The following is a 16449-nucleotide window of genomic DNA, read 5'->3' on the forward strand; positions in this document are numbered from 1 at the left end:
CAGTGCGATGGTTTTTCCACTTCAAAAACTCTGTGCACAGGATTCCTGTCATCGTCGGATATGACAGCCAACCAACTTTTTATTCTGCATTTTGTTAATGTTTCACCTTGTTCCACCTTAATGCAATAGGTGACACAGGATGGTAGCACTAATCCTCCCACAGGCAGCCATGAAACAAAGAAACAGCAGGAAACTTGTTCGAATAAATACTCAAACACCCAACGAGCGAAAAAAGCACAAATCATGCAAATGGCAAAAAACGTGCAAAACACATAGAATCTTAAACATCAAACTGCAGTCCTCGAAACGGTCCAGGAATGTCCAGTTCAAATTAGCTCCTCGTCGTTCGTGGGACTGCAAGCCGCAGAGCCAGTTTGCATTGAAGCACCCAGATCACCTTAAAGGCATCCGTTACTCTTGCGAGACCATGGATCTGCGCCTGGAAAGTCTTCACTCACCAGGGCGCAGGCCTGGGCAAGGTTGTATGGAAGACCAGCAGTTGCCCATGCTGCAAGTCTCCCTTCTCCACGACACCAGTGTTGTCCAAGGGAAGGGCATTAGGACCCATACAGCTTGGCACCAGTGTCATCACAGAGCAATGTGTGATTAAGTGCCTTGCTCAAGGACACAACACGTTCCCTCGGCTGGGGCTCGAACTCACGACCTTCAGGTCGCTAGTCCAATGCCTTAACCACTTGGCCACGTGCCCACCCAGATCAAAATCGTGCAAAATAGCAACAAAGAAAGAGTAACCAGAAACACATGTAACGTGAACTGCACAGTCCTCTAAGAAGGAGTCCAGTCCACAAACCGCGCCAGTCAAACCTTGCCCAAGACCCCTGCACCTTCCTCTGGCAGCAGCGAGTGAGAGGGCAAGGTAGATGGCATTGAGCACCCGCTCATCCTTGTCGATTTCAATCTTGCTCAACGCTTTGATTGGTAAGACCGGCGAGAAATGGAGCTGATCTCGGTTTGCGCTCCTCCATAGGACTGCACACTCCGCACTCAACCTCGCCAAATTCCCTCAGAGGTCGCTCAGATGGCCCAAAACGTAAATTACAAGCTCCAATCACACATCAGGTCAGTAGTAGAAAGAGATTTTAAAGGAGAAGTAGTTTTGTGAACCGTCTGCAGGAATGTTGCCGCTGATGGCTGGTGCCACGCTCCTGACCTAACAGTGAAGGGTTCTGATTCAGCGCCATGTACCGTGGCTGACATTCCATCTTACAGTAACCTCAGTATCCAGTGGATAGGTCACGTCATCCGGGTGCCAAACTCACGTCTCCAAACAGATCCTTTCCTCCAAGCTAAAGGAAGCTCTGCAAGCCCCCCAGTGGGCAAAGGAAATGCTTCAAAAGTCAGCCTGAAGAAATTCAACATTACATCTAAAAAGTGGGAAGACATTGCTTTCAGTAGATACACCTGGAGGAGATCTGTTCAAGAGGGAGTTGGGCGACACGAGAACGACCTCTGCTGTGCCGCAGAGAACAAGCGGCAGCTGCGAAAGGGGAGAGACTGAACAACCAAAAGACCCAAACACTAATCACACCAGAATATTCACAATCCGGATCGGCTTCTACAACCACCCACGGAACCAATAGACAACCCTTCAAGAGGACATCATTCTCGACTTGAGTAATCACGCTACCACTACTGAGTAACACAGTAACCTAACTGAACAGTATGGAAGACAAGCTCTTCACTGTACCTCGATACGTGAGAATAATTATAAACAAAAGCTACCTTCTTCCCCACTGATGTCAGGTTCTTGAAGCAACCTGTAAAACCTTTCCGCCTCCTCGGAATGCATTTCTTCTCTCCCTCAATTTGAAGTACCTCCAAGAGGACCACAACCTTGTCATAGGGCTCGGAGGCTTGCGTGCCTCAATGACCTGGAGAGCTATGTTGGCTGGAGTCAGGGCTTTATGTTTTGGCTCTTGGTAGGGTCACCCATGTCAAACAGGTCAAAGATAGAGGCCAAAGTGGTGGTTCAGCTCAGGGCTAACAACCCTGACTGGTCAAACAAAATTGTAATGGAAACAGCAATGTAGAATCCTTCTACATATGAACATGACGGTATTCCTGAGTCTCCACCCAGGACTTGCATGACTGTCAGTACTGAAAACCAAGAAGAAGCTACTGACATTTTGAAGGAAGCCCTGAACGCCAGCAGAGATGGAGGATCTTCACTGCTACCCTAAACACCAGCAGCGTAACAGGAGGTAAGAAAGGATCACTTTGCTGAAATATCAGTATGTCTTGTAAGTTATGGATAATCTATGTTATCCTGTGTCTGCAATGTATTGGCTAATTTTATGCAGTGTACTAGGAGAGTGGTAGAACAGAGGGATTAGGGAATACAGATCCATAATTCCCTGAAAGTGGCATCACAGATAGAGAGAGTTGTAAAGAGAACTTTTGACACATTTGCCTTCATAAATACAAGAGTCAGGATGTTATTTGAAGCCAAATTTGGAGTATTATGTGCAGTCCAGCAAAGATATCAGTAAGATTGAAAGCGTACAGAGAAAATTTACAGGATGCTGATATAACTTGAGGACCTGGGTCACAGGGAAAGATTGAATAAGTTGTCCCAAAGAAGGGTTTCGGCCTGAAACGTCTACTGTTTATTCTTTTCCAAAGAGGCTGCCCAATCTGCTAAGTTCCTCCAGCATTTTGTGTGCATTACTTTGAACAGATTAGGACTTCATTCCTGGAGTGTAGGAAAATGAGGGGAGAGTTGATAGAGGTATACGAACTTATGAGGCGTATAGATAGTTTAAGATGGCACTGGTAGATGCCTTACTGGCAACAAACAAATCTACCAATCTATTAACCCACACTTTTTCTGGACAATGATCAGTGCAGTCACTGTAACCTCCCTTTTAGAGCTGAGCTTTTGTACAACCTGGCATTTTTGCGGTGCGAACTGAAGTCTCGAAGGTGCAGGACGGTTACGGTGTGGTGTGTATGGGCGGAATCGAGGCTGTGGGGTCCAGGCCTGAGAGTGAGGAACGAGCCGACATCTGGCCATTGCTGAAGTGGACTTGGAGCCAATTTGAAGTGGCAGATCTGAGGCGAGGTGTTGGAGCCCGGGCCCAAAATCAAGGAACGAAACTGCTGGGCCAGACTGAAAAGATGAGCATGTCAGGGCGGGGCCAATATTCAGCTTGCTGCTTCTTGAGGTTCACTTGTCTCTGTGCCGAATTGAGGCTGTTGCCTGCATCTAATGTGCTCCTAGACTGGCTGCAATGATGATTGGCTTCATGGCTGTGAACTAACTTTTGTGCTTTAGTTCCGAATGCTATTTCCTTACTTTTTATTGTTTGTACAATTTGTTTTGTTTTTTTTTTGCAGATTGGGAGTTTGGTGGTTTTCTTTAATGGTTTCAGCTGGGTATCTTTAAGGAGACAAATCTCAAGGTTGTATGTATAAATGCGTTTTGAACTTTCAGACAGAGTTAGTTCATGCAGGCTCTTTCCATTGAGGTTGGGTGAGACTAGAAGTCATGGATTAAGCATGAAAGGCGGGACGTTTCAGGGGAACTTCTTCACGCAGAGGGCAGTGAGAGTGTGGAACAACCTTCCAGTGGGAGTGGAGGTTCAATTTCAACATTTAAGAGAAGTTTAGGTAAGTACATGGATGGGAGGAGTGTGGAGGGCTGGGGTCAATGGAACTAGTTGGCACAGACTGGATTGGCCAAAAGGTCTACTTTATGCAGCCTCTACAACACACATGGATGAGGCGAATGGGCCGCTGACCCATTGGTAGCTGTAGTGATGTGATGGGGAAGAGATACCAAATGTGCGGTTTCGCGAGGTGCTGAGGTGGTTCTTATAGTCTGCCGCCCGGACGTGGCACGGCCTGTTTTACCATCCAGGAGTGAGGGAGGATCCCAGTGGAGATCTACGCAAGGCTTCTCCTTCTTTACATCCGGCACCTGAGGTGGAAGGTGTTGCATAGAGCAGTTCTGTGCAACAGATCTTTGAGTCGGTTCACTGATACCCCAAGTTATTTCTGTGGCTGGGAAGAGTCACTGTGCCACGTGTACATGGAGTGAGAGAGATTTTCAGCCTGTTTGCTCCCTACAGTCCTGATCTAAGGTCACCCAGTACGCAGGTTCAGTTGTTGTTCAGACCAAACAGGAGAATGGTGAACAATTGTGATCCAAGTGACTTTGACCGTGAATTGATTGTGGGTGACACAAGGGTGCCACACTCTGAAACTGCTGTTCTCCTGGGATTTTCATGCACAACAGTCTGTAGAGTTCACAGGGAATGGTGTGTAAAACAGAGAGGAAAAAAAATCTAGTGAGCGGCAGTTCCGTAGGTGAAAACGCCTTGTTAATGAGAGAGGTCAGAGGAGAGGGGCCAGACTGGTTCAAACTGACACGAAGGCGACAGTAACTCAATAGTGCTGTGCAGAACAGCAGTTCTGAACACACAACACATCAAGCCTTGAAGTGTATGGGCTAGAGCAGCAGGAGACTGCGCTGGGTTCCAAGTGTAAAATAAAAGGAAACCAACCGCTCAGGGGTGAGGGGGTTGCGATCGTGTGGGATGTCCAAGGCACCATTACCATGGTGAGAGTCGGGCAGCCCATCAAACTGCTCCCCCCTACCCCCAAGCATCCCACCCATCTCACCTCGACATTGCTGACAGTACCACTGGCGGATGGCTTTGGCCATCTTCTCGGTGATCTGGATGCAGTCTCCATGAAACCATTCATTACACTCATCACAGCCGCTGGGGGTGGAGTGGGGGGGGGGGGAGAGAGAGAGAGAGAGAGAGAGAGAGAGAGAGAGAGAGAGGAGGGTCATGAGGCAACCAATGAAAACCACCATGAGTCTCGTCACCCACACACAGCACTCGCCAGGTCCAGTCCCCCTGCATTCCCCACACGCAGGGTCCAGTCCCCCACACACCCCACACGCAGGATCCAGTCCCCCGCACTCCCCGCACGCAGGGTCCAGTCCCCCCGCACTCTCTGCACGCGGGGTCCAGTCCCCCGCACTCCCCGCACGTGGGGTCCAGTCTCCCCGCACGCGGGGTCCAGTCCCCCCGCTCTCCCCGCACGCGGGGTCCAGTCCCCCCGCTCTCCCCGCACGCGGGGTCCAGTCCCCCACACACCCCACACGCGGGGTCCAGTCCCCCGCACTCCCCACACGCGGGGTCCAGTCCCCCGCACTCCCCACACGCGGGGTCCAGTCCCCGCACTCCCCACACGCGGGATCCAGTCCCCCGCACTCCCCACACGCGGGATCCAGTCCCCCGCACTCCCCACACGCGGGATCCAGTCCCCCGCACTCCCCACACGCGGGATCCAGTCCCCCGTACTCCCCACACCCGGGATCCAGTCTCCCCCACTCCCCACACATGGGGTCCTGCAGGTGGAGCAGGTGTGAGGGGGAAAGGAGCGTTCCCTCTCTCACACACACACACCCACATCCGCGGGTGGTGCCTCCCAACCACAACCCACACCCCCCTGTGTCCTATCCCCCACAACTGCTATCCACGTGGTCACATCTCCCACATACTGGGTTGTGTCATCCACACATAAATCCAAAGGGTTCCAGCTCCCACAGATAATTCCAACCCAATCTCTCTTCCTTGCTCTGCCCAGACCCAGTGTGCAACAAAGACCCCACCCTGTGGAACCGGGGGGGGGGGGGGGGGGGGGAGAGAGATGTTGACAGAATCCCCAGGTGTCTGTCAGTCACCCCACTGGGCAGTGTTGGGGAGGGGCAATGAGACAGGCCAGCGTGTTTCAGAAGGGTAGGACCATGCAGTTAGGGTCACTGAGCTCCCCCACCACCACTCACTGCCGCAAAGGACACTCACATCATGAAGCAATTGATATCCGGCCGCCTGCAGATGCAGTACACAGGGGCGTTCACCATCTCGGGCTCCATCAAGTCTGCCAGCCGCCCCATCTCCAAGCCCACCGATTCACCGGTCACTGCAACCTGAGGGGGAGAGCAGCGTGTCAGTGACGATAACCAAGGAATGCGAGCGTCCAAGATCCTTTCTTTTAAAAGGGACACAGTGCAGTAACAGGTCCTTCCAGCATGACAAGTCTGTGTCACTCATGTGATCAACTAACCTAATAACCCACATGTCTTTGGAATTCACAGAAAGAACGTACAATCTCCAATCTCCTTCCAGGTAGTGTGGGAGTTGAACCTGGGTCACTGGTGCCACCCCTTCCATCAGCAGGAGGGTCACAAGCAAGGTAACATGATTACTAAATTAGGGGATGGTCATCTCATACGGAGGTGTGCATTAAGTTCCTTCCCTCAAAGGGTGGTGAAACCTCTGCCCTGGTGGGTAGTGGAGACTGAATCATTTATGGTGAAGGAAGATAAATATTTGAAAATTGGAGGGGTTAAGGGCCCCGAAGCCATGACTGCATTGGGCAGGCTTGAGGGGCCAAGTGACCCTAACTATATTCTATCTCCCTTTATCCGTGACTACACATGAATCATCTCTTCCTTAAAGCAGCTGTTTGTTACCTTGCATTTGATTCCGATTAAAATGAGTCAAATCCACTAGATCTCCTGTTGAGACATCTTTGGATCTCCTTATCTCTCACCCAGATGCTATGACGTAATGATTCCCTAATTGCTCCCTTACCTTTATGATGATGTGATCACTGTTACCTAAATGCTCCCCTTCACATGTTATGATCACTATTTCCTAAATGCTCCCTTACTTTTATGATGACATGATCACTATCACCTAAATAGTCCCCTACTCTTACAATATTTATGATTACTATTCCCTAAATGCTCCCCTACTGAAAGTTGGTGGAGAACAAGAATATTCGACAGATTCAAAGGGCCAAAAGACCATGTTGCCATGGATTAAAGAATGAAGCAGGGCAGATGCTTTGATAACACAAGTAATGAACGAGCACTTGAATTAGTGAGCATCAATGCCCATTGAGCAAAATAGATAGATTGTTATTTGATGGCCAGCATGGACACAGCAGGAACAAACAGCCTGTTTCTGTGCTGCGTGACTATGATTTGAGATGGATTCCTGGTCTAGTCCAGAATCCAGGCCTTTCCGCCTGTTAACACGGATAACAAATTTTTTTGGAAGTCTTGCTTCCTCTGAAATTTTTTTTGTTTCTGATAGACTGCTTGAAGCTGAACACAAGTATAATTTCAGACTAAGAAATTAACTGTTATTGAATTGCATTTAATAGCATAACACTTTGTAACAGTTCAACTAAGCTAAATATGTTTTGTTGATTACTTTCATTTACACCCTGTGTCTGAGGCTTCTACTAAAGTGTCCGACAATAATCAGTCAGCATTGATGAATTCTAGTTGCCCTGATACCACTTCTCCATGACCGCAATGTCCTGGTGAAACTTTCCACCTTGCTAGCCACGGACAGCGACAAGATTTGCAGGGAAGAGATCTAAATGGGAATGCAGAAAATGAATCTTTAGCGACACGTTGCACTTCATGGCTTTGTATGCTTGAAGCATGTTGTCAACCAGCCGCATGTAGAGGGTAATAAGCTTCTTCCCCCGATGGCTAGAGGGGAATTCCTGAATCTTTGATGTGAGCCTTCAGGCTCCTGCAGCTCCTCCCTGATGGTAGCAATGAGAAGAGGGCATGTCCTAGCCGATGGGGGTCCTTAATGATGGATGCTGTCTTCCTGAGGCATCGCTCCTTAAAGATGATGGATCTGACTGAGTTTACAATTTGCTGCAGCCTAGACCAATCCTGTGCTGTAGCCACCAATTCCCCTCCCACCCCCATACCAGATGGTGATGCAACCATTTAGAATGCTCTCCATGGTAGATCTGTAGAAATTTGCTAGAGTCTTTGGTGACATACAAAATCTCCTCAAACTCCTAATGAAGTATAGCTATCGTCATGTCTTCTTTGTTTCTGCCCAGGATAGATCCTCAGAGATATTGACACCCAGGAACTTGAAATTACTCACCCTTTCCACTTCTGATCCTTCAACGAGGACTGGTGTGTGTTCTCTTATCTTACCCTTTCTGAAGTCCACAATCAATTCATTGCTCAAAGAAAGAATCAATTCTTTCTTTCAGGAACGAGATAGAGACCTTAGTAGTATGATGTCATGACAACAAACTTTCCCTCAGCATCAGCAAAACCGAAGAGCTGGTCACTGGCTTCAGGAATGAGGAGGTACGCATGCTTATGTCTACATCAACAGTGCTGAAATCGAGACGGTTGAGAGCTTCAAGTTCCTAGTAGTGGAAATCACCAATAGCCTGACCATGGTCCCACCATGTTGATGCCACAGCCAAGAAAGCTCACCTGTGCCTCTACTTCCTCAGGAGGCGAAAGAAATCTGGCATGTCCTCTTTGACCCTCACCAGTTTTAACTGAAGCACCATAGAGAGCCCCCTCTCTGGATGGTGTGGTTTGGTATGGTGACAGTGCTGCTCGCGGTTGTGAGAAACTGCAGAGTTCTGGACATCAGGGACACCAGCCGCTCCTCCATGGGTTCTGTCTGCACTTCACACTGCCTCAGTAAAGCATCCAGCATAATCCAAGACCTGACCCACTCCAGACATTCTCTTTCCCCCTCTCCCATCAGGCAGAAAACACAAAAGTCTGGAAGTATGTATCACCACACTCAAGGACAGCTTCTACCCTCTGCAATAAGACGAATGAAGGGCTGTGGACTACGATGAGATAAATTCTTGACCTCACAATCTACCTTGGCATGATCTCACAGGAGGAACAGGAGCCTCAGGTCCCACACCACCAGCTTCAGAAACACCTATTACTCCCTCAACCATCAGGCTCCTGAATAGGCGTGGATAACTTCACTCACCTCAACACTGAACTGATTCCACAACCTACAGACTCACTTTCAAGGGCAGAACAACTCATGTTCACAATATTATTTTTAACTATTGTATATCATAGTGCTGCCAGGATAATCAAGGACACAACCCACCCAGCCAACACACTTTTCGTCCCTCTTCCCTCCGGGAGAAGGCTCAGGAGCTTGAAGACTCCTACGGCCAGATTTGGGAACAGCTTCTTTCCAACTATGATAAGACTGCTGAATGGATCCTGACCCGGATCTGAGCCATACCCTCCAAATGTCCGGACCTGCCTATCGGTTTTTTTTGCACTACCTTACTTTCATTTTTCTATTTATGATTTATAATTTAAATATTTAGTATCTACTAATTGTTACTATATTTAATATTTTTAATATTTAATATTTGTAATCCAGGGAGCAGGAAGCGCAGAATCAAATATCGCTGTGATGATTGTACGTTCTAGTATCAATCGTTTGGCGACAATAAAGTATAAAGTATAAGTATTATTGACACGATATGACCTCTTTTGCACATTGGTTGCTTGTAAGTCTTTTTGCGTAAAGTTTTTCATGAACTCTATTGTATTTCGAAAGCTACGATCATTGTTTCCTAAATTCTCCCCATACTGAAAGCTCGGGTAGAACAAATATGGCCAATAGGCTCAAAGGGCCAAATGGCTTTTCTGTGATGCTATGGACAAAAGAATTAAGCTCTGACAACATAAGTCATATCTGGATGAGTACTTGAACTACCAGGTATAGACGCTTACAGCACTATGTAAAAGTCTTAGAGATACACATATAAAATTACTACAGTACTGTGCAGAAGTCTTAAGCACTATATTTATCTATCGAGTGTGCCTAAGACTTTTTGTACAGCACTGTAGTAATGCTATGTATTGCAAATAAAAATGAATTTCATGACATGCGTGTGATGATAAACTGGATTATGATAAAAGTCTCTATTATGTCCCACACTCCCCCCAACCAATCACACTCCCCTCCTCCTGTCCCCCCCACACTCACCAGTCGCACCCCTAACACTCCCCAACTCGACAACCCCCCTCCCCTCACCCCGACATTTCTCCTCACACTCCCCAACTCGACATCCCCCCTCCCCTCACCCTGACACTTCTCCTCACACTCCCCAACTCGACATCCCCCCTCCCCTCACCCCGACACTTCTCCTCACACTCCCCAACTCGACATCCCCCCTCCCCTCACCCCGACACTTCTCCTCACACTCCCCAACTCGACATCCCCCCTCCCCTCACCCCGACACTTCTCCTCACACTCCCCAACTCGACATCCAATGCCCCCTCACCCCGACACTTCTCCTCACACTCCCCAACTCGACACCCAATGCCCCCTCACCCCGACACTTCTCCTCACACTCCCCAACTCGACATCCCCCCTCCCCTCACCCCGACACTTCTCCTCACACTCCCCAACTCGACATCCCCCCTCCCCTCACCCCGACACTTCTCCTCACACTCCCCAACTCGACATCCAATGCCCCCTCACCCCGACACTTCTCCTCACACTCCCCAACTCGACATCCCCCCTCCCCTCACCCCGACACTTCTCCTCACACACCCCAACTCGACACCCAATGCCCCCTCACCCCGACACTTCTCCTCACACTCCCCAACTCGACATCCCCCCTCCCCTCACCCCGACACTTCTCCTCACACTCCCCAACTCGACATCCAATGCCCCCTCACCCCGACACTTCTCCTCACACTCCCCAACTCGACATCCCCCCTCCCCTCACCCCGACACTTCTCCTCACACTCCCCAACTCGACATCCAATGCCCCCTCACCCCGACACTTCTCCTCACACTCCCCAACTCGACATCCCCCCTCCCCTCACCCCGACACTTCTCCTCACACTCCCCAACTCGACATCCAATGCCCCCTCACCCCGACACTTCTCCTCACACTCCCCAACTCGACATCCCCCCTCCCCTCACCCCGACACTTCTCCTCACACTCCCCAACTCGACATCCCCCCTCCCCTCACCCCGACACTTCTCCTCACACTCCCCAACTCGACATCCAATGCCCCCTCACCCCGACACTTCTCCTCACACTCCCCAACTCGACATCCCCCCTCCCCTCACCCCGACACTTCTCCTCACACACCCCAACTCGACACCCAATGCCCCCTCACCCCGACACTTCTCCTCACACTCCCCAACTCGACATCCCCCCTCCCCTCACCCCGACACTTCTCCTCACACTCCCCAACTCGACATCCCCCCTCCCCTCACCCCGACACTTCTCCTCACACTCCCCAACTCGACATCCAATGCCCCCTCACCCCGACACTTCTCCTCACACTCCCCAACTCGACATCCCCCTCCCCTCACCCCGACACTTCTCCTCACACACCCCAACTCGACATCCCCCCTCCCCTCACCCCGACACTTCTCCTCACACTCCCCAACTCGACACCCAATGCCCCCTCACCCCGACACTTCTCCTCACACTCCCCAACTCGACATCCCCCCTCCCCTCACCCCGACACTTCTCCTCACACTCCCCAACTCGACATCCCCCCTCCCCTCACCCCGACACTTCTCCTCACACTCCCCAACTCGACATCCAATGCCCCCTCACCCCGACACTTCTCCTCACACTCCCCAACTCGACATCCCCCCTCCCCTCACCCCGACACTTCTCCTCACACTCCCCAACTCGACATCCCCCCTCCCCTCACCCCGACACTTCTCCTCACACTCCCCAACTCGACATACCCCCTCCCCTCACCCCGACACTTCTCCTCACACTCCCCAACTCGACACCCAATGCCCCCTCACCCCGACACTTCTCCTCACACTCCCCAACTCGACATCCAATGCCCCCTCACCCCGACACTTCTCCTCACACTCCCCAGCTCGACATCCCCCCTCCCCTCACCCCGACACTTCTCCTCACACTCCCCAACTCGACATCCCCCCTCCCCTCACCCCGACACTTCTCCTCACACTCCCCAACTCGACACCCAATGCCCCCTCACCCCGACACTTCTCCTCACACTCCCCAACTCGACATCCCCCCTCCCCTCACCCCGACACTTCTCCTCACACTCCCCAACTCGACATCCAATGCCCCCTCACCCCGACACTTCTCCTCACACTCCCCAACTCGACATCCCCCCTCCCCTCACCCCGACACTTCTCCTCACACTCCCCAACTCGACACCCAATGCCCCCTCACCCCGACACTTCTCCTCACACTCCCCAACTCGACATCCCCCCTCCCCTCACCCTGACACTTCTCCTCACACTCCCCAACTCGACACCCAATGCCCCCTCACCCCGACACTTCTCCTCACACTCCCCAACTCGACATCCCCCCTCCCCTCACCCCGACACTTCTCCTCACACTCCCCAACTCGACATCCCCCCTCCCCTCACCCCGACACTTCTCCTCACACTCCCCAACTCGACATCCAATGCCCCCTCACCCCGACACTTCTCCTCACACTCCCCAACTCGACATACCCCCTCCCCTCACCCCGACACTTCTCCTCACACTCCCCAACTCGACATCCAATGCCCCCTCACCCCGACACTTCTCCTCACACTCCCCAACTCGACATCCCCCCTCCCCTCACCCCGACACTTCTCCTCACACTCCCCAACTCGACATCCAATGCCCCCTCACCCCGACACTTCTCCTCACACTCCCCAACTCGACATCCCCCCTCCCCTCACCCCGACACTTCTCCTCACACTCCCCAACTCGACATCCAATGCCCCCTCACCCCGACACTTCTCCTCACACTCCCCAACTCGACATCCCCCCTCCCCTCACCCCGACACTTCTCCTCACACACCCCAACTCGACACCCAATGCCCCCTCACCCCGACACTTCTCCTCACACTCCCCAACTCGACATCCCCCCTCCCCTCACCCCGACACTTCTCCTCACACTCCCCAACTCGACATCCCCCCTCCCCTCACCCCGACACTTCTCCTCACACTCCCCAACTCGACATCCCCCCTCCCCTCACCCCGACACTTCTCCTCACACTCCCCAACTCGACATCCAATGCCCCCTCACCCCGACACTTCTCCTCACACTCCCCAACTCGACATCCCCCCTCCCCTCACCCCGACACTTCTCCTCACACTCCCCAACTCGACATCCAATGCCCCCTCACCCCGACACTTCTCCTCACACTCCCCAACTCGACATCCAATGCCCCCTCACCCCGACACTTCTCCTCACACTCCCCAACTCGACATCCCCCCCTCCCCTCACCCCGACACTTCTCCTCACACACCCCAACTCGACATCCCCCCTCCCCTCACCCCGACACTTCTCCTCACACTCCCCAACTCGACATCCAATGCCCCCTCACCCCGACACTTCTCCTCACACTCCCCAACTCGACATCCCCCCTCCCCTCACCCCGACACTTCTCCTCACACTCCCCAACTCGACATCCCCCCTCCCCTCACCCCGACACTTCTCCTCACACTCCCCAACTCGACATCCCCCCTCCCCTCACCCCGACACTTCTCCTCACACTCCCCAACTCGACATCCCCCCTCCCCTCACCCCGACACTTCTCCTCACACTCCCCAACTCGACATCCCCCCTCCCCTCACCCCGACACTTCTCCTCACACTCCCCAACTCGACATCCAATGCCCCCTCACCCCGACACTTCTCCTCACACTCCCCAACTCGACATCCCCCCTCCCCTCACCCCGACACTTCTCCTCACACTCCCCAACTCGACATCCCCCCTCCCCTCACCCCGACACTTCTCCTCACACTCCCCAACTCGACATCCCCCCTCCCCTCACCCCGACACTTCTCCTCACACTCCCCAACTCGACATCCCCCCTCCCCTCACCCCGACACTTCTCCTCACACTCCCCAACTCGACATCCCCCCTCCCCTCACCCCGACACTTCTCCTCACACTCCCCAACTCGACATCCCCCCTCCCCTCACCCCGACACTTCTCCTCACACTCCCCAACTCGACATCCAATGCCCCCTCACCCCGACACTTCTCCTCACACTCCCCAACTCGACACCCAATGCCCCCTCACCCCGACACTTCTCCTCACACTCCCCAACTCGACATCCCCCCTCCCCTCACCCCGACACTTCTCCTCACACTCCCCAACTCGACATCCAATGCCCCCTCACCCCGACACTTCTCCTCACACTCCCCAACTCGACATCCAATGCCCCCTCACCCCGACACTTCTCCTCACACTCCCCAACTCGACATCCCCCCTCCCCTCACCCCGACACTTCTCCTCACACTCCCCAACTCGACATCCCCCCTCCCCTCACCCCGACACTTCTCCTCACACTCCCCAACTCGACATACCCCCTCCCCTCACCCCGACACTTCTCCTCACACACCCCAACTCGACATCCAATGCCCCCTCACCCCGACACTTCTCCTCACACTCCCCAACTCGACATCCCCCCTCCCCTCACCCCGACACTTCTCCTCACACTCCCCAACTCGACATCCCCCTCCCCTCACCCCGACACTTCTCCTCACACTCCCCAACTCGACATCCAATGCCCCCTCACCCCGACACTTCTCCTCACACTCCCCAACTCGACATCCCCCCTCCCCTCACCCCGACACTTCTCCTCACACTCCCCAACTCGACATCCCCCCTCCCCTCACCCCGACACTTCTCCTCACACTCCCCAACTCGACATCCCCCCTCCCCTCACCCCGACACTTCTCCTCACACTCCCCAACTCGACATCCCCCCTCCCCTCACCCCGACACTTCTCCTCACACTCCCCAACTCGACATCCAATGCCCCCTCACCCCGACACTTCTCCTCACACTCCCCAACTCGACATCCCCCCTCCCCTCACCCCGACACTTCTCCTCACACTCCCCAACTCGACATCCCCCCTCCCCTCACCCCGACACTTCTCCTCACACTCCCCAACTCGACATCCCCCCTCCCCTCACCCCGACACTTCTCCTCACACTCCCCAACTCGACATCCAATGCCCCCTCACCCCGACACTTCTCCTCACACTCCCCAACTCGACATCCCCCCTCCCCTCACCCCGACACTTCTCCTCACACTCCCCAACTCGACACCCAATGCCCCCTCACCCCGACACTTCTCCTCACACTCCCCAACTCGACATCCTCCCTCCCCTCACCCCGACACTTCTCCTCACACTCCCCAACTCGACATCCCCCCTCCCCTCACCCCGACACTTCTCCTCACACTCCCCAACTCGACATCCCCCCCTCCCCTCACCCCGACACTTCTCCTCACACTCCCCAACTCGACATCCCCCCTCCCCTCACCCCGACACTTCTCCTCACACTCCCCAACTCGACATCCCCCCTCCCCTCACCCCGACACTTCTCCTCACACACCCCAACTCGACATCCCCCCTCCCCTCACCCCGACACTTCTCCTCACACTCCCCAACTCGACATCCCCCCTCCCCTCACCCCGACACTTCTCCTCACACTCCCCAACTCGACATCCAATGCCCCCTCACCCCGACACTTCTCCTCACACTCCCCAACTCGACACCCAATGCCCCCTCACCCACCGGCCGCTCCCCCCACAACATTTCCTCACTCCTACCATCTCGCCCCAACTCCCGCCTGCTACCCCTCACTCCCACAACTCCCCCAATCACACCCAATGCCGCTCCCGTTGCCCCACACCCTCCCGTCTCCCCTCCTCAGCACCCCAATGCCCCACCTCCCCCGGCTCCCTCTCACTCACCGGCCGTTCCATCCTCTTCCCACAACCGGAGCTTCCGGCTCACGGCCGCCTCCGACCCGGGCCCCGCGCCGGCCCTCCGGACTCCGGTTCCCGGTCCCCGGTCCCGCTCTGGCCCTCGGTCGCGGTTCCCGGTTCCGCGCCGACCCTCCGGACTCCGGTTCCCGGTCCGGCTCCGACCCTCCGCCTCCGGTTCCCGGTTCCGCTCTGGCCCTCAGTCGCGGTTCCCGGTCTCGGCGCCGCCGAAACCGACGGACGGTTGGACACCGGCGAAGAGACCGCACCCGGGGTCAAGAGCGCACCGAACCTTGAGAGAGCGAACTCCCGCTGAAAGCGCCGCCCTTGCGCCCGGGAGCGGTACTGCAGATACACGGACCCGTATCAGTCCCCAAACTAATCCCGCTGCCCCACTCTCTCCCAGACATCCCACCCTGCAAAAACCCCCATTTCAGGGAGGTAGCACCACCACCCCGCCCTCCGCAACCCTATACCCCCCCGTCGATCTCCAAGGGTGTATGAATACAGGACATTTGATTATGAAAAAATACAACAATTTATTTGATCACATATTGAAACTATTTACACACACACACGCATATATATATTTCTATTTCTTTTGCAAACTTTCCTTGTACTGTGATGTGACAATAGCTGCTGTCTTGGTTGATGAGCAGCCATAGTTTTTTGCTATTTCTGAATCAGGAAACATTTTTCCTGAACAGCTTGCCTGTGTGCTCACACACCTGGAATGGCAGGTTATGTTCAACGATGAAAGATGTAAAGTACACCTCAACTCTAGTGACCTTCTCTGTCCGACTTTGGTTTTCTGCTGAAAAGGACTGTGAAAGACTTGAGCAGCCTTCCCTGCAC

At 53.6% G+C, this 16449-nt stretch overlaps 1 protein-coding gene across 5 annotated transcripts in view; it reads right to left on the reverse strand.

Moving 5' to 3' along the window:
• Positions 1 to 15874, reverse strand: part of LOC140190307 (CXXC-type zinc finger protein 1-like) — a 37325-nt gene extending 21451 nt beyond the window's left edge. For 4 of the 5 annotated variants that reach the window (XM_072246925.1, XM_072246922.1, XM_072246923.1 and 1 more), the window contains exons 1-3: positions 15583 to 15873; positions 5841 to 5965; positions 4645 to 4745 (exon numbers count right to left, since the gene is read on the reverse strand). In XM_072246925.1, coding sequence (XP_072103026.1) covers positions 4645 to 4745; positions 5841 to 5965; positions 15583 to 15594 — 238 coding nt within the window. In that variant the 5' untranslated portion in view covers positions 15595 to 15873. Of the gene's footprint in view, positions 1 to 4644; positions 4746 to 5840; positions 5966 to 15582 lie in introns of all 5 variants that reach the window. The other variant, XM_072246924.1, reaches the window with a different exon arrangement.
• Positions 15875 to 16449: the final 575 nt, after the last annotated feature.

This window comes from Mobula birostris, chromosome 29 (assembly GCF_030028105.1).
Source record: "Mobula birostris isolate sMobBir1 chromosome 29, sMobBir1.hap1, whole genome shotgun sequence".
NCBI lineage: Eukaryota > Metazoa > Chordata > Chondrichthyes > Myliobatiformes > Myliobatidae > Mobula > Mobula birostris.